The following is a 26,986-nucleotide window of genomic DNA, read 5'->3' as shown; positions in this document are numbered from 1 at the left end:
GGAAAAGGGGGAGGGGATGAAAGAACAAAAGGGAAGGTCAGTGATAGGATAGAAAGCAGGAGAGATTAAGAGACATCGAGAGACATTAAGAGATATTCAAGGAACAAAGGGTGGCTCTGGGTGAAGTGTGAATTGCGCTGGCAGAATGAAGGACAGCTGCCATGTGGGAGGGAAGAAAAAAAGCCCAGACGAAAGTGTGGATTAAAAAAAAAAGAAAGGGAAAAAATATATAATATATACTATTGTAGGAATTGACGAATTCCTAGCCAAACACTGAGGTCGACTCAGGAGATTAATCAAACAGGTCTTTAATGTAAGACTAAATGAGTTCAAACAGTTTGTTGAGATCGATACAGGAGAACCACAAAAACAGGTCTTAACAAGATGGAGATTCCATGAGGACTGCCCGGACGTCACCGCGTTTGCCCGCGTTTTCCCGCGCTCTTAAAGGGGCCACGCCCCGTACATACAAACACTATATACAAAACAAAGTAATGTCTAACACAATGGTACAGGCTTAGGCTGGTGTTAGAACATCGTTAAAGGGAATTATATACAGTTTCCCAGAGTCATTCAGTGGCTCCGCCACACTATCGTGTTCCTTCCCTAGCCTGGGGAGACTAAAGCCAATTGTGAGGCCTGTTCCCCCCCCCCCCCACCCATTTGAGATCAGCTCGCCGAGCAGAGACTGGGAAGAGAAGTCCAGTGGCTCCTTTTATTTTATTAAAGAAGCATGTGCTTGCATAGCGAGGTACATATCCAGGCTTGGCAGAACAGCTAGCAGCGCTGGCAGGGACTGTCGAATTGAGTTAGATTAGTCAGCTGCATGTATTAATTTAACTTTTTTTTTGTTTGCTTCCAGTCCAAAAAAACAAAAATGTATTTGGAATATTTTTTTTTGCATTCGTCAGCTGTCGTCGGCTTGGAGATATTACTGAGCCCAACCGCACGGAGGATCTGAGGCCGTCCGCTCGACGCTCTGGTTTAATGACTGTAACTCTTGCTGGTGTTTAATTCCCTACGTAGATTAGACATTCGCCACTCCTGCAAATTGGTGCTCGGGCTGCCATTCGGGGAACTCATCCATTTCTAAGGAGAACCGGAGGGGATCATTTGGTGGGACAGCCAGCCTCCCTGCTCTCCCACCCATTTCGGCCAGTTTCCTGCAGGACCCCACTTTAAATGTTGCAGCATCCCTTGCAGAAACTGCAAGGACACCAGATGTTGCCTTTACCAGGCTGATACCTGGGATGGCAGGAATGACGTATGAGGAGAGATTGGGTCGATTGGGCTTGTGCTCGCTGGAGGTTAGAAGAATGAGAGGGGATCTCATTGAAACTTATAAAATTCTAAAAGGACTAGACAGACTAGATGCAGGAAGGATGTTCCCGATGGCGGGGGAGTCCAGAACCAGGGGTCACAGTCTAAGGATAAGGGGTAAGCCATTTAGGACAGAGATGAGGAGGAATTTCTTCACCCAGAGAGTGGTGAACCTGTGGAATTCTCTACTGCAGAAGGCAGTGGAGGCCAATTCATTAAATATATTCAAGAAGGAGTTGGATATATTTCTTAAGGCTAAAGGGATCAAGGGATATGGGGAGAAGGCAGGGACAGGGTACTGAGTTTGGATGATCAGCCATGATCTCGTTGAATGGCGGAGCAGGCTCGAGGGGCCGAATGGCCTACTCCTGCTCCTATCTTCTATGTCTATATCTATGTTTCCTCGTAAAATGATACCTGGGTTGAGAGGGTTGTCCTACGGTGAGAGATTGTGTAGAATGGGCCTATACTCTCTGGAGTTTAGAAGAATGAGAGGTGATCTCATTGAAACGTATAAGATTCTGAGGGGGATTGACAGGGTAGATGCTGAGAGGTTGTTTCCCCCTGGCTGGAGAATCTAGAACTAGGGGTCACAGTCTCAGGATAAGGGGTCAGCCATTTAAGACTGAGATGAGGAGGGATTTCTTCACTCAGAGGGTTGTGAATCTTTGGAATTCTTGACCCCAGAGGGCTGTGAATGCTGAGTCTTTGAGTATATTCAAGGCTGAGATCAATAGATTTTTGGACTCTAGGGGGAATCGAGCGATATGGAGATCGAGCGGGAAAGTGGAGTTGAGGTCGAAGATCAGCCATGGTCCCATTGAATGGCAGAGCAGGCTCGAGGGGCCGTATGGCCGACTCCTGCTCCTAGTTGTTACGTTCTTATATACTTGACTTTCTTGTATGTAGCAGTTTGTTGTTAGTTCCCAATCCAATGTAGTGAGGTTCCTCCTCCAAGCCCTGATGCCTCTACCCCTTCACCGAATTGATCTAGTTCCTCTTTGAAGGCTTTGTTTGGTGTCAGTATTACTGCACTGGGCACCAACGAGACCAAACATGTAGCAACCATTCCTCCTACTAATTACGTGGAATTTGCAGCACAGATGCCGGTGTTTATGCTCCACATGAGTCTCCTCCTACTCAATTTACTTTATCTAACTCTATCAACATATCCTTCTATTCCTTTCTCCCTCATGTACTTATCTAGCTTCCTCTTATTTGCATCTATGCTATTCGCCTCAACCACTCTTTGTGGTAGCAAGTTCCACTCTGAGTAAAGAAGTTTCTCCTGAATTCCCTATTGGATTTATTAGTGACTATATTGTATTTATGGCCCCTTGTTTTGGACTCTCTCACAAGCGGAATCACCTCTTCATTGCAACTCCTGACTTTCTCTGTTTACAATTGTCTTCCCTCCTCTTCATCTTGGTGTTGCATCACACCCATCCAACTTTGCCACTTCTCTTCATTATTTTATACAATTGAATGTTTTTCTTGTATATGACCGCTCCTCTACAGTGTCAGCTGTGGCTCAGTGGGCAGCACCTTTGCCTCTGGAGTCAGGAGGTTGTGAGGTTCAAGTCCCACTCCAGGGGGCTTGAGCACAGAAATCTCGGCTGACACTCCAGTGCAGTGCTGAGGGAGCGCTGCACAGTTGGAGGTGCCGTCTTTCGGATGAGACATTAAAACCGAGGCCCCGTCTGCTCTTTCAGGTGGATGTAAAAAATCCCATGGCACTATTTCGAAGAAGAGCAGGGGAATTATCCCTGGTGTCCTGGCCAATATTTATCCCTCCACCAACGTAACAAAAACAGATTATCTGGTCATTTATCACATTGCTGTTTGTGGGAGCTTGCTGTGCAAATTGGCTGCCACATTACAACAGTGACGCCACTTCAAAAAGTACTTCATTGTAAAGCGCTTTAAGATGTCCGATGGCCGTGAAAGGTGCTATATAAATGCAAGTCTTTCTTTCTCACTAAGACCTGGGTACAGTTTCACTGCTTCCATGGCCCCTCTCATCATGGCTATTAATTATCACTAAGTCTAGACAGTGAGTGTTAGCAGTATGTACGATATTGGGGCCAAAACTGATCCTGCCCTCACCTGACTTCTGGCCTTATGCTTCCAACAGGGATCACTGGATAGAGATCCGGAATGGAGCCCCTGGCTTGATTCCTTCCTAGTCCAGGGATGCTGAATCAAAATCGTAGCAACCTGGCTGAGATCATCTCACTCAGCACAGACTAAGGATTGAATGAGGAACCCTCCTGATTTGTATGGCTCAGTAGCCCATTCAGATAGCAGCTGTGTCCCAGCGGGTAGCACTCTCGCCTCGGAGTCGGAAGGTTGTGGGTCCAATGACTCAATTTTTAAAAAAAAACTTGCATTTATATCACATAGTATTTACAGCACAGAAACAGGCCATTCGGCCCAACTGGTCCATGCCAGTGTTTATGCTCCACACGAGCCTCCTCCCACCCTCTTCATCTAAACCCATCAACGTATCCCTCTATTCCTTTCCCCTTTTATGTGTTTTATCTAGCTTCCCCTTAAATGCATCTGTGCTATTTGCTTCAGCTACTCCTTGTGGTAGCGAGTTCCACATTCTCACCACTCTTTGTTAATGAAGTTTCTCCTGCATTCCCTATTGGATTTATTAGTGACTATCTTGTCGTTATCGACCCTAGTTCTGGTCTCCCCCACAAGTGGAAGCATCTTCTCTGCATCTACCCTATCAAACCCTTTCATAATCTTAAAGGCTGCGCCTTTCACGACCACCGGACGTCTCAAAGCGCTTTACAGCCAATGAAGTACTTTTGAAGTGTAGTCACTGTTGTAATGTGGGAAATGCGGCAGCCAAATTGCGCACAGCAAGCTCCCACAAACAGCAATGTGATAATGAGCAGAGAATCTGTTTTGAATGATGGTGGTTGAGGGATAAATATCGGCCAGGGCGAACTCCTCTGCTAGTCTTCGAAATAGTGCCATGGGATTTTTTGTGCCCACCTGAGAGGGCAGACAGGGTCTTGGTTTAATGCCTATTCGAAATACTTTTTTAAGTGGGCAGGTAGATGACGAAGAACTACAAGGCAAACACTGGGAAACTGCATGAAGGTCTAAGCCATGTCATCAGGGACTCATTTTGATATAATTACAAGACTGGCAGCAAATACCTGTGCAGAAATTTAGATGGGGCATTAAATGAGTGAGAACTTGGTGTAATGTTAGCTGTGGCTCAGTGGGCAACACTCTCACCTACTGAGTCAGGAGGTTATGGGTTCAAGTCCCACTCCAAAGACTTGAGCACGTCAAGCTAGGCTGACACTCCAGTGCAGTGCTGGGGGAGTGCTGCACTGTCGGAGGTGCCATCTTTTGGATGAGACGTAAACCAAGGCCCCGTCTGCGCTCTCAGGTGGACGTAGAAGATCCCATGGCACTATTCTGAAGAAGAGCAGGGGAGTTCTCCCTGGTGTCCTGGCCAATATTTATCCCTCAACCAACATAACAAAAAACAGATTATCCGGTCATTAGCATATTGCTGTTTGTGGGAGCTTGCTGTGCGCAAATTGGCTGCCACGTTTCCTACATTACAACAGTGACTACACTTCAAAAATTATTTCATTGGCTGTAAAGCGCTTTGGGAAAGTCCGGTGGTCATGAAAGACGCTATAGAAATGCAAGTCTTACTTTCTTTCAGAAAATTAGATGGGGCGCTGAATGAGTGGAAACTTGGTGTAATGGATAACGACTCTGTATTTTTCCTTGGTGATGCGCCATCAATTACTCAAAAGACTGAGGTTGAGCGAGTAACAACCAGGCTTTTATTAACTAAAGAATGAAGGTCTTGTCTCGAGTGGTCGACCCGTCCAGAATACTAAGGGACTGGGAGGTAGTCACTTATATACCTGGAATAGTGGGAGGAGTCAGCCGAGGCATGTCCAGACCTGTACCTAGTGGAATACACATACACATACAGACAGGTATAACAGTGGTTTACCACATTCACCCCTTGTTTAAAAATGAGTCCGGCGGGGTGAAGTGTATTTAAAAGTTCGTGTATTGGAGTCTCTCCGGAGGTCCTGTCTGCCGCTGTGATCGACGTGGCGATGGCAGGGGTGGTGGAGCTTCCGGCGTCGCGTCCCGTGTAGGCTGGGGCCCTGGAGTGTAGTCCTCGTGGGTGACGGTCCAAGGCGAGCCGGCTGCTGGGGTTGGATATCGGGTTGTGGGGGGGGGGGTGGTAATGGGTAGTGGGTTACAGCGGTCCCCGAGGGTGCGAGGTCTCATATGGAGACTGTGTCCTCCCGCCCGTCCGGGTACGCAATGTAAGTGTACTGGGGGTTGGCGTGGAGGAGGTCGACCCTCTCGACCAGGGGGTCCATTTTATTGGCCCTCACGTGTCTTCTCAGTAGTACCGGCCCTGGGGATGTCAGCCATGGCGGTAACGATGTCCCCGATGTGGACTTCCTTGGGAAGACAAACATTTTCTCGTGAGGGGTGGCATTGGTGGCAGTGCAGAGCAGTGACCGAATCGAGTGGAGCGCATCGGGGAGCACCTCCTGCCAGCGGGAGGTCGGAAGGCCCCTAGACTTTAAGGCTAGTAGGGCGGCCTTCCAAACTGTTGCATTCTCTCTTTCCACCTGTCCGTTCCCCCGGGGGTTGTAACTGGTGGTCCTGTTTGTGGCTATACCCCTAGTGAGCAGGTACTGGCGGAGTTTGTCGCTCATAAACGATGAGCCCCGGTCGCTATGGATATAGCTGGGGAAACCGAACAGGGTGAAGAGGCTGTTCAGAGATTTAATGACCGTGGCACTGGTCATGTCCGGGCAGGGGATAGCGAACGGGAACCGGGAGTACTCGTCAATGATGTTGAGGAAGTACACATTGCGGTCGGAGGAGGGGAGAGGCCCTTTGAAATCGACGCTCAGGCGTTCGAAAGGGCGAGTGGCTTTTATCAGGTGGGCTCTGTCTGGTCTATAAAAGTGCGGTTTGCACTCAGCGCAGACTTGGCAGTTCTTGGTCATGGTCCTGACCTCCTCGATGGAGTAAGGCAGGTTGCGGGCCTTGATGAAGTGGAAGAACCTGGTGACCCCCGGGTGGCAGAGGTCATTGTGGAGGGCCCTCAGCCTATCGATCTGCGCGCTGGCACAGGTGCCACGCGATAGGGCATCTGGGGGTTCATTGAGCTTCCCAGGCCGGTACAAGATCTCGTAATAGTAGGTGGAAAGTTCGATTCTCCACCTCAAGATCTTGTCATTTTTGATTTTGCCCCTCTGCTTGTTGTTGAACATAAAAGCAACTGAACGCTGGTCAGTGAGCAGGGTAAATCGTTTTCCGGCCAGGTAGTGCCTCCAATGACGCACAGCCTCCACGATAGCCTGGGCCTCCTTCTCGACCGTGGAGTGTCTGGTCTCCGGGCCCTGGAGGGTTCGTGAGAAGAATGCCACAGGTCTCCCCGCCTGATTAAGGGTGGCGGCCAGAGCGAAGTCGGACGCATCGCTTTCCACCTGGAAGGGGATGGATTCGTCCACTGCGTGCATGGTGGCTTTGGCAATGTCTTCCTTGATACGGTGGAAGGCTAAGCGGGCCTCTGCCGTCATGGGAAAAGAGGTGGACTTGATCAGCGGACGGGCGTTGTCTGCATAGTAGGGGACCCACTGAGCGTAGTAGGAAAAAAACCCTAGGCACCTCTTCAGAGCTTTTAGGCAGTGGGGCAGTGGGAGTTCCATAAGGGGACGCATCCGGTCCGGGTCGGGACCGATGACCCCGTGTTCCACAACACAGCCAAGGATGGCGAGGCGGTCTGTGCGGAATATGCACTTCTCCTTGTTATATGTCAGGTTCAGGAGTTGGGCGGTGCGGAGGAATTTCTCGAGGTTTGCGTCATGGTCCTGCAAGTCATGGCCGCAGATGGTCACATTATCTAGGTAAGGGAAAGTGGCCTGCAGCTCGTTTTGATCGACCATCCGGTCCATCTCCCTTTGGAAGACGGAGACCCCGTTGGTAACGCTGAAGGGAACCCTAAGGAAGTGATAGAGGCGGCCGTTTGCCTCAAAAGCAGTATACTGGCGGTCTTCAGGGCTGATGGGGAGCTGGTGGTACGCTGATTTCAGGTCAATGGTCGAAAAGACGCGGTACTGCGCGATCTGGTTGACCATGTCAGCTATGCGGGGGAGTGGGTAGGCGTCCAGCAGGGTGTAGCGGTTTATTGTTTGGCTGTAGTCGATGACCAGGCGTTGTTTCTCGCCGGTCTTAACGACCACAACCTGGGCTCGCCAGGGGCTGGAGCTGCCCTCAATAATCCCCTCCTTCAGGAGCCGTTCCACTTCAGTTTTGATGAAAACCCTGTCCCCGGCACTGTATCGCCTGCTCTTTGTGGTGATGGGCTTACAGTCGGGGGTGAGGTTAGCAAACAGTGGGGGGGGGTGGGACTCTGAGTGTGGAGAGGTTGCATCTGGTGCGCGGTGGGCAATTTGGAGGCTGCTGGCTGCGGACTGTGAGTGGGGGGAGGGGGCCACCGTACGCCATCGTAACGCTTTTGAGGTGGCACTGGAAATCCAACCCCAGTAGAACGGCAGCGCAGAGGTCGGGCAGGACCAGGAGTTTAAAATTATTGAACACAGTCCCGTCTACTACTAGTGTCACCACGCAGTAGCCGCCAATGTCCGCTGACTGGGACTCGGAGGCCATAGAAATCCGCTGGTGCGCAGGCAGGACTGGGAGAGAGCAACGCCGCACCGTGTCGGGGTGGATGAAGCTCTCTGTGCTCCCGGAGTCAAAAAGGCAGTTTATTGCATGGCCGTTTACCTTAACGTCCATTTTGGACCGAGCTAGCTGGTGCGGTCTCGTTTGGTCCAGCGTCACAGAGGCCAGCGTAGGGGTCGGTGTGTCGCTGCGAGTATCAGATGGGGGGGGGGGGGGTTGGCGGTCTGCTGCGTCCCGGCTGGTGTCCAAGATGGCGGCGTCCATGATTCCCATGTGGCTGGAGTCGTCCAAGATGGCTGCTGCTGCGGTGGTTCGCACATGGCTGGGGAGGCCCAAGATGGCGGCCCGCACGGCCCACACGCGGCGCTGTTGGGGCCCAAGATGGCGGCTTGCACGGCCCACACGTGGCGCTGCTGGCGTTCGGGGTGGCTTTGGCCTTGCAGACGCTGGCGTAGTGTCCCTTTTCCCGCAGCCCGAGCAGGTCGCATTCTTCGCCGGGCAGCGCGCTCTGGGGTGTTTGGCCTGGCCACAGAAGTAGCATTTCTGGCCTTGGGATACTGCTGTCTGGCTTTGGGACACTGCTGCGGTAGTTGGGCCGTTGTTGGGCTGTGGCTGGGGTGGCACGGTGCTATGGGGCTGTCCTACCGTGTCCCAGGTTGTCGTTCCCCGCGGCGTCCACGGTGCAGAGGAGTAGGCATCCATGCCCCGGAAGGCTGCGTCCAGCGTTAGTGCGATGTCGGAGGCTTTGTCGAGGGTGAGGTCACTCTGCTCCAGCAGTCGCTGTCGGGTGTAGTTGGACTTGTGGCCCGCTACGAAGGCATCCCGGATCAGTTCCTCCGTGTACTTAGTGGGCGTTACCGCCTTACACCCACAGGCCCGGCCAAGCACGGACAGTGCTTGGAGGTATTCCTCAGTCGATTCCCCGGGTTGTTGCTTGCGACTCCCCAGAAGGTGCCTAGTGTATACTTCGTTCACAGGGCGCGTGTACTGGGTCTTGAGGAGCTGGAGGGCGGCTGTGTACGAGGTCGCGTCCCGGATGACTGAGTACACTCGGTGGTTCACCTTGGAGAACAGGACAGACAGTTTGTCCGCATCCGTTTCGACCGCAGTGGAGGCAGTCAGGAATGTCTCGAAGCACGTGAGCCAGTGAGCAAACTTGGTGGAAGCGTCCGCTTCCCGACTGTCCAGGTCCAGGCATGCTGGTGTGAGGATCTTCTCCATTATAAAAAATTTAGTTAATAAAATTGATGCGCCATCCATTACTCAAAAGACTGAGGTTGAGCGAGTAACAATCAGGCTTTTATTAACTAAAGAATGAAGGTCTTGTCTCGAGTGGTCGACCCGTCCAGAATACTAAGGGACTGGGAGGTAGTCACTTATATACCTGGAATAGTGGGAGGAGTCAGCCGAGGCATGTCCAGACCTGTACCTAGTGGAATACACATACAGACACAGACAGGTATAACAGTGGTTTACCACACTTGGCAAAGATTGTTCTTATTACTTGTGGCCCTGAGAATGTCCGTGTGTACAACTGAGCAGCTTGCTAGATTACTGAAGGGCATTAAGAGCCAACCACACGGTGTGAACTAGATTCACGTGGTGGGCGACAGACGGGTTCCCTTCCTCGACGGACATTTAGGGACCTCGTTGGACTTTTACAACAATCGGGCCACTTTTTTTTACCTGGTGCTAGCCCTCAAATGACTAAATTTATGGACTTCACTTTCACAATTTACCACAGGAGTTATTCAACTGATTGACCTATAGAACTCTTGAGTTGCGAGTCTAGTCTAGTACCAGAACCAGACACTGGTTCCACTAAATATAAAGTGTCGTAACCAATCGGAATACATACCCAATTCTGGGATTTTTTGAGGATGTAACTGGTAGAATAGATAAGGGAGAACCAGTGGATGTGGTGTATTTGGACCTTCAGAAGGCTTTCGATAAGGTCCCACAGAAGAGATTAGTGTGTAAAGTTAAGGTACATGGGATTGGGGGCAAGGTACTGACTTGGATAGAGAACTGGTTGGCAGACAGGAAGCAAATAGTTGGAATAAATGGGTCTTTTTCCGAGTGGCAGGCAGTGACTAGTGGGGTACCGCAGGGATCGGTCCTAGGACCCCAGCTATTCACAATATATATAAATGATCTAGACGAGGGAACTAGATGTAATATCTCCAAGTTTGCAGACAACACAAAGCTGGGTGGGTGTATGTGCTGTGAGGAGGATGCCAAGAAACTCCAGTATGATTTGGACAGGTTGGGTGATTGGGCAGAAGCATGGCAGATGCAGTATAATGTGGATAAATGCGAGGTTATCCACTTTGGTGGCAAAAACAGGAAGGCAGACTATCTGAACGGCAATAGATTGGGAGAAGGGTAAGTGCAACGAGACCTGGGTGTCCTTGTGCACCAGTCGCTGAAGGTAAGCATGCAGGTGCAGCAGGCGGTTAAGAAGGCAAATGGTATGTTGGCCTTCGTAGCGAGAGGGTTCGAGTACAGGAACAAGGATGTGTTGCTGCAGTTGTACAGGGCCTTGGTGAGACCACAGCTTGAGTATTGTGTGCAGTTTTGGTCGCCTTATCTGAAGAAGGATGTTCTTGCCATGGAGGGAGTGCAGCGAAGATTCACTAGACTGATACCTGGGATGGCAGGAATGACGTATGAGGAGAGATTGGGTCGATTGGGATTATACTCGCTGGAGTTTAGAAGAATGAGAGGGGATCTCATTGAAACTTATAAAATTCTAACAGGACTAGACAGACTAGATGCAGGAAGGATGTTCCCGATGATCGGGGAGTCCAGAACCAGGGGTCACAGTCTAAGGATAAGGGGTAAGCCATTTAGGACAGAGATGAGGAGGAATTTCTTCACCCAGAGAGTGGTGAACCTGTGGAATTCTCTACCACAGAAGGCAGTGGAGGCCAATTCATTAAATATATTCAAGAAGGAGTTGGATATATTTCTTAAGGCTAAAGGGATCAAGGGATATGGGGAGAAAGCAGGGACAGGGTACTGAATTTGGATGACCAGCCATGATCTCATTGAATGGCGGAGCAGGCTCGAGGGGCCGAATGGCCTACTCCTGCTCCTATCTTCTATGTTTCTATTCGCTGTCATTATTGCACGCAGTGTGTAATCGTCATATCGTATCCCATCGTCAGTATATTCTATGGTCGATTCTTGCGCATCCCGATTTAAATCGCTCCACAATTGGCAGCCGTGCCTTCAGCTGCCGAGGCCCTAAGCTCTGGAATTCCTTCCCTAAACCTCTCTACCTCTTTTTTTCCCCTCCTTTTTAAAATGCTCCTTAAAACCTACCTCTTTGACCAAGCTTTTGGTCACCTGTCCTAATATCTCCAGTGTGGCTCGGTGTCAAATGTTGTTTGCTAACGCTCCTGTGAAGCGCCTTGGGACGTTTTACTACATTAAAAGGCGCTATATAAATGCAAGTTAGTTGTTGTGATGAGAATAGTCTCTCAGTCGCTCTTTCCTTTAACTAGCATAACCAAATTGTTGAGGTTAATTTTATTCAATTTGGGGACTACTTTTGCCAGTAACACTTGTCTTGCAGATGCCAAAACCCAGTTTCAGATTGGAATATCGATTTTCAGAATTTGGGACCCTTCAGCTATATCTGATTATCAGGCTCCATGCATTTTGTCAGCTCGCATGTCTCTCATTTTGACATTTCCAAGATTATCCCGGCAAACTGGCAAGGAGCAAATGGGTGGGGAAGCCAAGCTGCAGTGGCAGAAGCTCGCCACTGATGGTGCTGTTGAGGCCAGTCACCGCTCCAAAAAGCTCAGCAGCGCCATCCGACGACTTTTCAAAGTACTGCAGTTGTTTGACAGGCCTGCAGTGTAATAAATCTAATTTTATATCATTTAAAAATATATATATAAAATTGTAGCTACAAAAACTAAACCAGCTCATGGAATTTTGGACTTGTGAGAAAGGTCGACATAGCTGGATTTAACCTTAGGATGGACGGGATGAAGTGGCTCTTGTGTTTATTTCTTTGCAAGAATTTAATGCTGAAGATTTATTTTCTTCAAGAGTGATTGCCGGCTCTTTTTATTTGTCACTGTATGCTTCCTGATGTGAATGCATTAACTGGGCTTGTGTGAGCATTTCCATCGCTTCGCTTGCAGATTTTACAGGGTTTGAAAATAAAACGGAGCAGCGATTCACCTTTTAATGTTTAACAAAAACAATTGGTTGAGATTCCCCACAAGAACAATTTGCATTTATATAGCGCCTTTAACATAGTAAAATATCCCAAGGCGCTTCACAGGAGTGTTACAAGACAAAAAAAAATGGACACTGAGCCAGGTAAGGAGATATTAGGGCAGGTGACCAAAAGCTTGGTCATAGAGGTAGGTTTTAAGGAGCATCTTTGAAGGAGGAGAGAGAGGTAGCGAGGTGGAGAGGTTTAGGGAGGGAGTTCCAGAGATTGGGGACTAGACGGCTGAAGGCACGGCCGCCAATGGTGGGGCGAAGGAAGTGGGGGGGGGGGGGCGGCAGATGTGATGCGCAAGAGGCCAGAATTCAACGCAGGGTTCTCTGAGGGTTGTAGGGCTGGAGGAGGTAACCGAGACAGGGAGGGGGTGAGGCGAAGCCGGGGAGGGATTTCAACATGAGGATGAGAATTTTAAAATTGGGGCGTCTGTGATCCGGGAGCCAATGTAGCGTCGGCGAGCACAGGGGGTGATGGGTGAATGGGTCTTGGTGCGTAGCCAGGATTTTACTACAGTGTGCGGGGTGGTGAGGGTCACTGGCCTGTTTTGTACACGAGTGCTGGGTTATGTTCTGCAATTTGAAGAGCCATTTTGAGCTAAGGATAAGGGGTAAGCCATTTAGGACAGAGATGAGGAGGAATTTCTTCACCCAGAGAGTGGTGAACCTGTGGAATTCTCTACCACAGAAGGCAGTGGAGGCCAATTCATTAAATATATTCAAGAAGGTGTTAGATATATTTCTTAAGGCTAAAGGGATCGAGGGATATGGGGAGAAAGCAGGGACCGGGTACTGAATTTGGATGATCAGCCATGATCGCATTGAATGGCGGAGCAGGCTCGAGGGGCCGAATGGCCTACTCCTGCTCCTATCTTCTATGTTTTTTACTCTCCACCCCACCCAGTGGTCGTGCCTGTGGTTGGATACACAGGGAAAAACTCCGGTTCTAGGATGGTATTTCTGCCTCCAGCTTTGAGCCATTTACAAAGCAGGCTGGTCTCCAGCCCGTGATTAAGAAGGGGGTCTCCGAGATGACCAGCAAGGATGGCAGGTGTGGGAAATGGGCACTGTTGATTCTGATACAGTAGGGGGCGCACACCTCGGGTTGGGGTTGAGGCCGGGACCGAGCAGAGGGTGAGTGACACCGTGTCCGGGACACTGGGTAAGGGTTGCCAACCCTCCAGGCTTGCCCTGGTGTCTCCAGGAATGAAAGATTAATCTCCCGGGCACTGCTGTGAGCAACCCAGGAGAAACTACATTGGCGTTAAAAAGTGGATTTATTTTGGATTCACTTTGAACATTGTTTATTATTTCAATAGCAAAATACTGCGGGTGCTGGAAATCTGAAATAACAACAGAAAACGCTGGAACAACTCAGCAGGCCAGGCAGCATCCGTGGAGAGAGAAACAGAGTTAACGTTTCAGGTCTGGGACCTGTTATAAATCTCATCATCATGAAGAAATGACTCATGAAATAACACTGGACGGCCAGCTGGTGGCGCCGTCCAAGGAGTATAAATACTCGGGCGTGGGCCCAGCTTGCTCAGGGACATTTTGTAAGACAGGAACTAGTGAAGTACAACTAGACCGCCATGTTTTGAAACAAGTTGATTAAAGCCTTGCTTTATACTCGAGCCAAGTGCGTAGTGAGTTTTATTACATCAGGACCCTTGAAGGTTCCCAGACCTGAAACATTAACTCTGTTTCTCTCTCCACGGATGCTGCCTGGCCTGCTGCGTTTTTCCAGTGTTTTCTTTTGTTATTATTGTTTATTATTTATTGCAGATGGGGGGGGGGGGGGAGGGGGTGTTGGAGGCAGGAGGTCATGTGACTGAAGCCTCCAGGAATGTGTCTAACCAGAGTTGGCAACCCGAACACTGGGTAACTGAATTGGGGAAACATTCCCAGCCCTGGCATCCCTCGACTTGCTAGAAAAACCTGCCAAAAAAAAAATGTTAGCGTTAAAATGCGTTTTTTTTTCAATTTTAGATTTGTTGAAAATATTTTGGCCTGTTTTTTTAGCCTGATGTCAGATTCCTCCCACAGCTCCTGAGACTCTCCCAGTAATTTCCTGCACAGCTTGAGTCCTGGGACTGCCTTCGATCAGAAGCTGTCAGCTGAGCTCGAGATGAGTGCTGGTCCCCTTTGGCCAGTGTGCTAGTTTGGAATGATTTGCATTTACCCGGAGGGGATTGGTAATGTGCGCCCCCTCTCTTTCCCACCACCCCGCCGCCACCCCCCCCCCCCCCCCCCCCCCCCGGCCAGATGCAACAAGTGCACACAAGGTGGCAGTTGGCATGAGCAGCTGTCTTTGGAGTTGGCATGCCTGTGAGATTGGGTCGTACAAGTGCCAAATTCTTCAGATTCAAGTTGCCTTCGGGGCACCATCCCTGTAACACAATAACTTGCATTTATATAGCACCCTTAACGTAGTAAAATGTCCAAAACGTGCTTCAAATAGGAACTGACACCGAGGCAAAAATGGAGACATTAGGGCAGGTGACCAAAAGCTTGGTCAAAGTGTTAGATTTTAAGGAGCGCCTTAAAGGAGGGGCAGTAGAGACGGAGAGGTTTAGGGAGGGAATTCCAGAGCTTGGAGCCTAGACAGCTGATGGCACGGCCACCAATGGAAGGGATGCACGAGAGGCCAGAGCCGGGGGAACGCAGAGTTCTCGGACACGAGAATGACCACCGACACTGGACCATGAGGTGGTATGTGGCAGTGTTTTTGCCCATCGCGTGTTTGTGTCCGGGCTCCCTGGTGTTGCTGTCTTTTGGCACCCTTTCCAATCGCCACCTGAGCCAAGGCTGGTCTTCCTGAGGGCAAACTCCAGTGGCATTCTGAACGCACTAGAGCTGGCACTGGATGTCCTGAAGCATACAGACCTGCACTGAGGTCTTGGGATGAAGACCTGTGCTAATCTACTCAGTGATCCCTAGACTTGTCATCAGCCATTAAGGGATGTAGATAAGCCAGACAGTCACTCCATAAGCCCACAATCATTTTAATATCTAGAATTCCATCTTTTGATGAGGTGGAGGGGGGTGGATGTGAAGTGAGGGTGTAATACTTTGCAAAAAAATCTTTCCCTTCCCCACTCCCTCCAGCTGTGCTGTTGCAAGTCACAAATCCCTGGCAGTGAGAGGGTTGGAATGCCCGGAGGAAAATACCATTTGATTTAATCTGATGTGCTTTAAAATATTGCTCGTGTAGTCCAACACCAGGAGAACTGCCTCCAGATTGAAGCGATGAAAGCAAAAGCTGCCAAAATCTAACTGGCCAGCTGCCCATCACTGAGCAGCGTTGACTTGTTCAATACTGCGGTACCAGGAGAGCCTGCAGTGTTGTGCGCCTGTCGACTTTGGTCAGCAACCTCCTTGGATCTTTTCGGGCCATTGTTAATTGTTCCCGCTGACGTTAACACCATTTGGGATGAATACTTGTGCTTTCAAAGCACATTTGTGACCAGATTTGTTGGTTTTTTTTTCTCTCTCTCTGTCTGTCTCTGAAAGGAGCTGTATGGGCCTGACTGGAAGCACTCCTTTGTGTCTCTGCGTTGGCCTGCTTCCTGACATCTCGAGACACTCGCTGACCATTTTTTAAAAACGAGTCAGGAACCAGCCCCCGCCCCCCCTGGATGGCGGTGTGTGTGTAAATGCACCAGCCTGGTGTGGTGCTGAGCGGGAGGATTCTGAGTTTGATCACCGGCCGGTGCCTGGTCAGCTGATTCCAGCCGGCGCAATAGTACGGGCACCAGAATAGGCCTCTGCGGCCCGAGGTGGGAAGGAAACAAATCCTGCAGGAAAATGGGAAGAGCACCTGACCTGATGCCTGCCTCCGTGGGTAACTGCGCCGTGATGTTGTGGTTCTGAGCTGAGCCCCGGGGGGCCGTTGAATGATTTTGGGTGGCACCTATTGACCACTCGGTGGCAACTTTTCCGGCTGCTGCTGAGTCTGAGGTTAAAGTGTTTGATGACCTCCGCCTGGTTGCCATGGGTAACAGCTTCTCGGCCAAGAAACTGGTCTCAGGCGGTGGCGCCAAATGGGCGGTATCGGGTCAGCAACAACAACTTCTTGTGTTTACATAGCGCCTCTAACGTAGTAAAACGTCCCAAGGCGCTTCACAGGAGTATTTTAAGACAAAAAATTTGACACCGAGCCACATAAGGATAAATTAGGGCAGGTGACCAAAAGCTTGGTCAAAGAGGTAGGTTTTAAGGAACATTTTAAAGGAGGACAGAGAGGTAGCGAGGCGGAGAGGTTTAGGCAGGGAATTCCAGAGCTTAGGGCCGAGGCAACTGAAGGCACGGCCACCAATGGTGGAGCGATTATAATCGGGGATGCTCAAGAGGGCGGAATTGGAGGAGCGCAGATATCTCAGGGTGGTGGGGGGGCGGTTGTGGGGCTGAAGGAGATTACAGAGATAGGGAGGGGCGAGGCCATGGTGGGATTTGAAAACAAGGATGAGAATTTTGAAATCGAGGCGCTGCTTAACCGGGAGCCAATGTAGGTCAGCGAGCACAGGGGGTGATGGGTGAACGGGACTTGGTGCGAGTTAGGACACGGGCAGCCGAGTTTTGGATGAACTCAAGTTTACGTAGGGTGGAATGTGGGAGGCAAGTCTAGAGGTAACAAAGGCATGGATGAGGGTTTCAGCAGCGGGTGGGCTGAGGCAAGGGCGGAGACGGGCGATGTTATGGAGGTGGAAATAGGCGGTCTTAGTTATGCTGCGGATATGTGTATGGGCTGCCCGTTATACACAGTGCCTGATATTCAGTCCTGTTGCAGTCAATGGAATAAAATATCAGGCACTGGGTATAACGGGCGGCCGATCCGATACAGCCCGTTTTGCTCCACCGCCCGGGACCAATTTCTAGGCCCTAGTTTTTTTTAATCCTTTGATTGTGCTGTTAATAGTGAAGTCGGGGAATCTTCCCTCTCAGATGATCTCAGTGGGTAGCACTTCTCACCTCTGAGTCAGAAGGTTATGGGTTCAAGCCTCACTTCAGAGACTTGCGCACAAAAAGCTAGGCTGACAAGCCAGTGCTGCACTGTCGGAGGTGCCGTCTTTCGGATGAGGCGTTAAACCGAGGTAACAACAGAAAATGCTGGAAAAACTCAGCCGGTCAGGCAACATCCGTGGAGAGAAATTTGAGTTGACGTTTCGGGTCAAACCCTTCTTCAAAACTGGAAAGAAAAGAAACTAGATCGAAGGCAGGGCTGCGATCGGACAAAAGAATAAAAGAAACAAAAGAAGTAAAAGAGATTAGAAGCTAGACGAGATGGTAATAGGCTGAGATTAGGTGTAAAGTGTACTGGCAGGGCAAGAGATAGCTGCCAGGTGTGAGAGAGAAACAAAAGGAAAGGGGGGGGGGGGGGAAAGGAGTGGAAAAATTACAAGAAAAAATGAAATAGGGGCCGAGCTTATGATCTGAAATTGTTGAACTCGATATTGAGTCCAGAAGGCTGCAGAGTGCCTAATCGGAAGATGAGGTGCTGTCTGCTCTCTCAGGTGGATGTAAAAGATCCCATGGCACTATTTTGAAGAAGAGCAGGGGAGTTATCCCTGGTGTCCTGGCCAATATTTATCCCTCAATCAACATCACAAAAACAGACTATCTGCTCATTATCACATTGCTGTTTGTGGGAGCTTGCTGTGTGCAAATTGGCTGCCGCGTTTCCCACATTACAACAGCGACTACATTTCAAAAGTGCTTCATTGGCTGTAAAGCGATTTGAGACGTCCGGTGGTTGTGAAAGGCGCTATAGAAATGCAAGTTTTTCTTTTTAAGACACAGAGGAGGTCTACCCCCTCCAGTCTGGCCACAGTAGAGCTACTCCACGATAAGAAATCTAAGTTAAAAGCTGTGGTTATTGACTTGTGTAAAGCTGGCTGGGACAGCGGTGTGGGGGGGCGGGGGGTTGGACGACGCCAGACGAGAGTTTAAGTACAAGCCCTGTGCAGGTTTCATTGTCTGCAGACTTCCCCTCGGAGAAGCATCTTCCACTGCCCTGGACAGATGCAGTTTCTCTGCATCAAAACCAGATTCCTATTGAGTTGACATTTTTTCTAAAGGAGTGGTCAGGCCCCATCGGGAGCGCCACGTTCAGTTCTGGGCCCCGCACCTCAGTAAGGATATATTGGCCTGGGAGGGGGGAGCAGCACAGCCTCACCACAATGGCACCGCGGTTTAGAAGAGGATTAAATTATGAGGACAAGTTGCCTAAACTTGGCTTGTATTCTCTTGAGTTTAGGAGGTTGAGGGGTGATCTAATAGAGGCGCTTACAATGATGCGGGGATTTGGTGGGGTCGATTTGGAGAAACTGTTTCCTCTGGTGGGTGAGTCCAGAACAAGGGGGCATTATCTTAAAACTAGAACTAGTCCATTTTAGGAGTGAAATCAAGAAGTACTTTTGACACAAAGGGAAGTGAAAAAGGCTGTAGATGCTGGGACAATTGAAATTTTGAAGACTCCGATCGATCGATTTTTGTTGGGTTAGGGTATCTCGGTGTGTAACTGGAGTTGAGGTACAGATCAGCCATGGCCTAATAGAATGGTGGAACAGGCTCGAGGGGCTGAATGGCCTCCTCCCTGATCCTATAAAATGCTGGCAGATTCTCTTTATGGTGAAAAGTGCACACCATTTTTTTACGCAGCGAGTTGTTGTGATCTGGAATGCGCTGCCTGAAAGGGCGGTGGGAGCAGATTCAATAGTAACTTTCAAAAGAGAGTTGGATAAATACTTGAAGGGGGGGTGGGGGGGGAAGATAAAAAAAATTACAGGGCTGTGGGGAAAGAGCAGGAGAGTGGGATTAATTGGACAGCTCTACCAAAGAGCCGGCACAGGCACGATGGACCGAGTGGCCTCTGACATGAATCAACTGAATGGCCTACGGGTGGCGCTGTCCAGGGAGAGCATAAATACTCGGGCACGGGCCCAGCTTGCGCAGGACATTCTTAACAGGAACTAGTGAAGGACACCACTAGACCTCCATGTTGTTAAACAATTGATTAAAGCTTTGTTTAACGCTTAGACCAAGTGCCTAGTAGTTTTCTTACGTCAGCCTCCTTCTGTGCTATACATTCTATGATTCTATGAACTTTCCTCAGTATCTAAGCCAAAGTGAGATCATGCACAGTTGGCATGCTGGCGTGTTCAGAAGGCTTTTTGTGCGTGAAGACGGCGACCCTTTAATACTGAGTCTGTCTCCGGGGAAAGTACACCACCCAGTGTAGACTGTGAGCAGTATAGACCAGCAGGATCCCAGCTTTGTGCTGAGTTGACTGACCTCAGTAGGCTGGGGTGGGGGCAGGGGGTTGCGGGGGGAGTAGGGATGCAGTAATTTGGGGGGAGCAGCCGGAGATCTTGCTCCTTGATCACTTTTTCAGAGGCTGGAAATCACATGCATGTGATCAGATTCTGCTGGGATGCATCTTGTTGAGTAGCCTCCCAGCACCTTCTGTCAGACAGAACTATATCCCAACATCAGTTTGGGGCCTTCAGGAGCGGAGAAGGGGAAAATAAGGGGGTGGGGGGAGGCGGGCGGTGCTTAATGGCAAAATCTCCTGGAGGAATACATACGCAGCTGTGTTGCTTGAGTGATGACGATGTGACCAGACCGGTGAGCTTGGAGTAAGCCCTGTAATCTGCCTTTTCCTTGGCCTGTAGCCAATAGCAGGTCGTTGCAATTAAACTGCTTCCGCAAATTAGTTCTGGCAGCTGCTACTTTAATGTGTGATGCAGAAATCATCTCTTGTTAGAGCCCTAAAGACAGGGCCCCAGCTTTATTCTGCTGACTAACTGAAGGCCGGTCGGTGAATCACTGGCTGTCGTTGCCATGGTAACAGGTGGGGGGGTGGGGGGGTTAGTTCCTTTCTTGCCTGATGACAGGATGTCACCCGTCAATGCCCCAGATCCATTGCTGTCAATGCCGAGCCAACCCAGGGCCTACTTGGCATTTTTTTTTAACCAGGCCTACAAACCCTTCTGCATTTGGTATGAGGCTCATAATCTCCCATTCTTTCCACCCTGAGGAGGATTGTGATCTCTCACATGTACGGACTGTGCCATAGTTCCAGGCGTTTCACTTGCTGGACAGGTGTACCCGAGGATCTGCAGCGGCAAGGTCAGGCCTGTATTAAGCTCTCGGGCCTACATAGAGTTGCCAGTCCTCCAGGACCGTCCTGGAGTCTCCAGCGATTGTAGATTAATCTCCAGGACACGGCTACGAGCAACTCGGAGACGAAACATCTTTTCTTTTCATTTTCTTTGAACAGTTATAAAAATATTGAGGATGGGGGGGGGGAGGGGAATCGGTTGTTTTTTTGACTTGACAGTCAAGAATCATCCGATTTGGCGTGAGAAGGCAGGGCAACGTGAGGATTGACATGCTGGAGGCCGGAGGTCATGTGATGAATCCTGCAGGAATACACACAGCCTCAGTTGGCAACCCTCAGCCTACATAAGGGTACAAACTCTGGCTGGATGTGTTCCTGAAGGTTTTGCTGCATGACCTCCGGCCTCCAAACGCCCCGGCCCAGTCAAAACAGCATCATCCTCAATATTTTTCCTGACTAATTAATAAACAAAAGTGTTCAAAGAAAATTAGAAAAAAAAATACAATATATATATATTTTTTTGTAATGGTGCCGTGAGATCTTTTACATCTTTTACCTTGAGTCACAAGGGACGAGTGCTGGAGGTGGTTCAGAGCTGATCTCTCGGCCGCTGAACATCTTCGGAGATGCTCCCGTTCTGCTGGTGATTCTTTGCCGGAAGTGCGGCGGGAGCATCTGCCAGGAATTTCATCCTCACCTCCCCACACCAGGTGTCGGGAGCGACTGGAGACATTTTAGGCTGTTTTTAGCCTTGAGAGCAGGCGGCTATGTGAGCACAGGTTTATAATAATTGTAAATGGAGTGGAAATTAGTTTTAAGTTACGCCATGACTGGAAGATAAGAGGACATTGGCTCAAACAAGTTGAATTCAGGACTGATGCCGTGGACGGATAGAGAAAGAAAGACTTGCATTTATATAACGCCTTTCACAACCACCGCACGTCCCAAAGCTTTACAGCCAATGAAGTACTTTTTGAAGTGCAGTCACTGTAATGTAGGAAAAGCGGGAGCTAATTTGCGCACAGCAAGCTCCCACAAACAGCAATGTGATAATGAACAGATTATCTGTTTTTAGGTGATGTTGATTGAGGGATAAATATTGGCTCAGGACACCGGGGAGAACTCCCCTGCTCTTCTAGTGGCCACGAGATCTTTTACCTCCACCTGAGAGATCAGACGGCGCCTCGGTTTAACACCTCATCCAAAAGACGGCGCCTCCGACAGTGCAGCACTCCCTCAGTACTGCACTGGAGTGTCAGCCCAGATTTTTGTATTCACAGCCCGAATGATGGAACACATGGACAGTCCGTGTAGCAGTATCGATGTGAGAAATGGCTTGATGATGGGAGTGGGGTGTGGTGTGGGGGGTGTGTCAGAGAGGTGGGAAGCAGCGGTATCTGTAGGGGCTTTCTGGATGGATAAGATGGACAGAACTGCTCCACCTGAGTCTACCTTGTGGCTGCCTCCTTGGGCTGGGAGTGACGAAGCTATCCTCATTATGTTGAAGTGAATTCCTTCCTCGAGAGGAGTCATCTGTTACAGCGAGGCCGAGAGTCAGGATTATTATCTCCTGCTGGAAATGTTTAATTAAAGTAACTTTCACGCTGCGAGCCTGAAGGAGCAGTAAATCGACTGGCACTGTTATGGGCTGCAAAATATCACTTTTCCTTGTGTATGATTTTATATATTGGTATTTACTCAGAAAATGCCAAATTTCCACTCAAATTTATTGATGCAGCACTCCCACCCTCCCCCCCCCACCCACCCCAGCCCCACATTCTAATAAAACCAGCAGTGGAGGAAGGAGAGGAGGATGAAGAATGAAAACTCCTGATACACTTGATGAGATTCTGTTTCCAAGGTAATGACAGAGATAACTCCACAGGCCAATGGTGGTTCACCAAGTCGCGCAGTCAATCATCCCGGGTGTCCCATTCCACCCCACCCACCAGTCTACATGCTGAATAATACTGTGCAAAGAGGGGAGTGTGTGGCTGGTGGGCCCACCTGTGGTTGGGCAGTGCCAGCCGTGGCTCAGTGGGTAGCACACTCTGTCTCCAAGTCAGAAGGTCTGTGGGTTCAATTCCCACTCCAGGAGACTTGGGGTACATAATCTAAGCTGACACTCTGGTGTGGTACTAAGAGAGTGCTGCACTGTCTGAGGTGCCGAGATGTTAAAACTGGGCCTTGTCTGCTCTCTCAAGTAGATGTAAAAGATCCCATGGTGCTGTTTTGATAGAAAAGCACAGGAGTTCTCCCCAGTGTCTTGGCCAATATTTATCTCAACCATCATCAAATAATAGATTATCTGGTCATCATCACATTGCTGTTTGTGGGAGCTTGCTGTGCGCAAATTGGCTGCCGTGTTTCCTACATTACAACAGTGACTGCACTTCAAAAAGTACTTCATTGGCTGTAAAGTGCTTTGGGACATCAGGTGGTCGTGAAAGGTGCAAGTCTTTCTTATTTTGGGGGCACCTGTTTATTAATGGGGTTGATCCTCAATGCTTGTTTGAGTCACTGTCCAACATTTTACTGTGTTTAGTGACCCTTTATTCTAAATTTAAGCTATTTTTTTTAAAGAAAAAAACACTTTTGTTTAAAAGTGAGGCAACAAAGAGGGAACTTCCTCTCCTGTACACACTTGGGACAGCTGCTCCACGTACGAGGGACTTCAGTAACGTGGGGAGACAGGAGAAGCTGAGATTGTTCTCCTTGGAGCAGAGAAGTTTTAAGGGGAGATTTAACAAAGGTGTTCAAAATTATGAGGGGCTTTGACAGAGTATAAGGAGAAACGGTTTCCACTGGCGGGAGGGTCAGTAATCGCAGATTTAAGATAATTGGCAAAAGAACCAGAGGGGAGATAAGGAGCAATTATGATCTGGAATGCGCTGCCTGAAAGGGCAGTGGAAGCAGATTCAATAGTAACTTTCAAAAGGGAATTGGATATATACTTGAAAAATAAAAAAATTAAATTTGCAGGGCTGTGGGGAAAGAGCGCTGGAGTGGGACTAGTTGGAGAGCTTTTTCAAAGAGTCAGCATAGACACGATGGCCCGAATGGCCTCCTTCTGTGCATGCAATATTCCATGTATCCATATTTACATAGTGCTTGCAAGAGAACACACTGGATAGACCAGCTCCTTGCCATGACGGATGCCTTGGGAGGACCGTGGGGGGGGGGGGGCGGACTCTCCATTCATGTCCTACTTAAATCTAGGCTAGTGACCTAAACCAACAAGTAATATAAATGTGGTCCCCCTCATAACCAATCAATTAATTTCAAACTCTTGGATTATAGGATAAATTGGGGGCTGAGGTGAAACCTACAGAGAAGGACGGGCACAGATCAGCTGGTCTGTCGAGCCAGTCCTACATACTGTCATTGTGTAGTTTCTGTGCATCCGCCGTCCCCCTCATCCCACCAGTCACATGATTTCCTGCGGGTGGCGGAAAAAACCTTAAGCCAATTTAAGGAAAAAGCTCTGGGAATTTCCTGCCCAAACACCCCCGCCCCCCCTTGCTGGCAATCCGACAAGTTGGAGGAGATCACGGGGACCGGGTGACACATCCCTCAATGACCCACCTACCTTCTATATGCAGTTATGTTGGCCACTCTTGGGAACTCATCCAGCTTCCTATTGAATGTTTGCAGTGAATCCCCGCACTCATTGCATGTGCCGCCAACTTGATCTAGAAGTTGTTGACTTATTGCAAAAGGTACCTCCTAGCGTCTAACCTAGTTCAATGCTTACACAACTTGCGCTTGTGTCCTTTGGCCCTCCTTAATGTATCCAGCTTAAGTAGGGCACCCACTTGGATTGAGTCTAATCCTTTCATTGTCTTAATCAAAACTCCTCGAGGCCTGTACTTTTCCAGAGTAAAAAGCCCCAGCGCTCTAAGCCTATCTTGGTAACCGAGGCCCTTGAAGTAGGTATCAATCTAGTTTCCCTCCAGGACCTCCATATTCTCGTCATGTGATGTGGCCAAAAACTGGACACAGTATTCGAGTAGGTGGGTACAGTAGCATAATGGTTATGTTACTGGACCAGTAATCCCGAGATCTGGACTAATGATCCGGAGACACGAGTTCATAATCCCACCTGGGGGAATTTAAATACAATTAAATAAATCTGGAATAAAAAAAATAAAACTAGCCGATTGTTGTAAAATCCCATCTGGTTCATTCCAATGAATAAAAAAAAAAGACATGATACAGAGGAAGCATATTGACGTAAGAAAACTACTAAACACTTGGTTTGAGTATAAAACTAGGCTTTAATCAACTGTTTCATAACCACGAGTTTCTAGTTACATCACTAGTTCCTGGTTACAAAATTGTCCTGAGCAAACTGGGCCCACGCCCGAGTATTTATACTTTCCTTGGACGGCACCACCAGCTGGCCGCCCAGTGTTATCTCATGAGTCATTTCTACATGAATGGTAAGATTCATGACACATAGTATTTCTTGTTGGTATGTATTACACCCTATTTGCTTTTGCGGTTTCCTCGTGGCACTGGTCATGGACCGCCGATGTCTCGTGCAGTATAACTCCTTCTGCTGACCAGTGGCTGAGATGGTGGGTGCGTGGGTTCTGAAGATCTTACTCACGAGTGGAATAAAATGGCTGTTCTGACCATTGAAGCCAATGGAAATAAAAATGGGTATAGATGTAAAATTGGGTTGCTGACTCGCGATCGCCCGTTTCACTCTATCACACTAGTACCCCACTAGTTACAGCCTGCCAACCCGAAAATGACCCATTTATTCCTACTCTCTGTTTTCTGTCTGTTAACCAATCCTCAGTCCATGTTAGTATATTACCCCTAATCCTGTGAGCCCTAATTTTGTTTAATAACCTCTTGTGTGGCACCTTATCGAATGCCTTCTGAAAATCCAAATACACCACATCCACTGGTTCCCCCTTATCTATTCTGCTAGTTACAACCTCAAAAAACTCTAACAGATTTGTCAAACACGATTTCCCTTTCATAAGTCCGTGTTGACTCTGCCCAATCCTATTATTACTTTCTACGTGCCCTGTTACAGCGTCCTTAATAATAGATGGTGTGTGACCCAGAGAGAGAATGACTTGTGTAAGAGATGTGACAAGAATCAGTCATTCATGAAAGAAAGACTTATGAAATAATACTGAGCGGCCTGCGGGTGGCGCTGTCCAGGGAGAGTATAAATACTCTGGCACGGGCCCAGCTTGCGCAGGACATTCTTAACAGGAACTCATGAAGGACACAACTAGATCTCCATGTTGTAAAACAGTTGATTAAAGCTTTGTTTAACGCTCAGATCAAGTGCCTAGTAGTTTTCTTACGTCAAGATGTAGGGGGAAAAATTCGGTTGCTTTGCGCATCCTGTTAGCTAACGGGGCGCAAAGCAACTAGCGCCTGGGCACGGCGCCGCCAACGCCTCCCGCGAAATTCAGCGGGAGGTTAGCGGCGGCAGTATCCGTTAGCGTCCCGTGGCACTGCGCTGCCGGCGATGACATCATCGCCGTGCGCAGCGCCCAGCTCGTGCCCCGGCCGTGATATTCGGTAGCACCCCCTGACTTACCGCCGGATGCTATGTCCGACGGGGTCAGGGGTGGCTTACCTGTGGCTGGGGCGGCGCTATTTAAAGGTGAGGTGCCAGGCGGCCATTTTTTTTCCTGGCCGCCTACCAGCACCTGCCTCCGCTGCCGTCCCCGGCCTCCTGACCCGCCCCCCCGCGGAGTGCCGGCTGCGCTCCGTGAGCCCGGCATTCCTCTTGAGTGCCGAGCTCTTTTGCCGGCACCCCAATCCCCGGTGGTCCAGCAGGGCCCCTCCCCTTTAATCAGGGGAGGGAGGCCTGCACGACCGTGGCGCGACGTGCCGCAGCGCCCCAAGAGGGAAGTCCCAAGTATTGTTTTTGTTGCGCTTTACTTCCCATCTGTGACTTTCTGTGTGTGAAATGATGTTCAAATCTCTCCAAATCTCATTTTCAGGGACTTCCTTCCTCGTGGATCTGGGATTGTCACCAGGCGACCTCTCGTTCTTCAGCTGATTAACTCTCCGACAGGTAGGGAGCAACGAGAGATGAGTGTTGCATCCCATGTGAAGTAGTTTCTTCCTTTTGTCTCGGTGACTGCGCTGCCCGTCTAAGCCCCCACTGTTGTTCTGAAACCGTTCACTAACACGGGCACACAATGCGAAGCTCCCTCTGGTTTCATTCCTGTAATCTCTCTGCAGGGTGGGCCTTGCTAAGTGACCACTGTATGGCAATCCTGAGACTGTAAAATCAACAGCAACAACAACTTGTCTTTATATAGCGCCTTTAATGTAGTAAAACGTCCCAAGGCGCTGCACAGGAGTATTTTAAGACAAAAAATTTGACACCGAGCCACGTAAGGAGAAATTTGGGCAGGTGACCAAAAGCTTGGTCAAAGAGGTAGGTTTTAAGGAGCGTCTTAAAGGAGAAAAGAGAGGTAGCGAGGCGGAGAGGTTTAGGCAGGGAATTCCAGAGCTTAGGGCCTAGGAAACAGAAGGCACAGTCACCAATGGATGAGCGATTATAATCAGGGATGCTCAAGAGACCGGGGGGGGGGGTGGTGTTGTGGGGCT

At 49.3% G+C, this 26,986-nt stretch overlaps 1 protein-coding gene across 11 annotated transcripts in view; it reads left to right on the top strand.

Moving 5' to 3' along the window:
* The window catches only part of LOC147101658 (dynamin-1), a 304,832-nt gene that overhangs the window by 56,982 nt on the left and 220,864 nt on the right, over window positions 1-26,986 (top strand). For all 11 annotated transcript variants that reach the window (XM_085965406.1, XM_085965413.1, XM_085965404.1 and 8 more), the window contains exon 2: window positions 26,371-26,444. In XM_085965406.1, coding sequence (XP_085821532.1) covers window positions 26,371-26,444 — 74 coding nt within the window. The remainder of the gene's footprint in view (window positions 1-26,370; window positions 26,445-26,986) is intronic.

The sequence above is a fragment of the Somniosus microcephalus genome, chromosome 23, assembly GCF_052327205.1.
Source record: "Somniosus microcephalus isolate GS21.2 chromosome 23, FLI_Smic_1.0, whole genome shotgun sequence".
In the NCBI taxonomy this organism is placed as follows: Eukaryota; Metazoa; Chordata; class Chondrichthyes; order Squaliformes; family Somniosidae; genus Somniosus; species Somniosus microcephalus.
The sequence above is the reverse complement of the archived record's forward strand: the minus strand, read 5'-3'. Positions and strand labels throughout refer to the sequence as shown.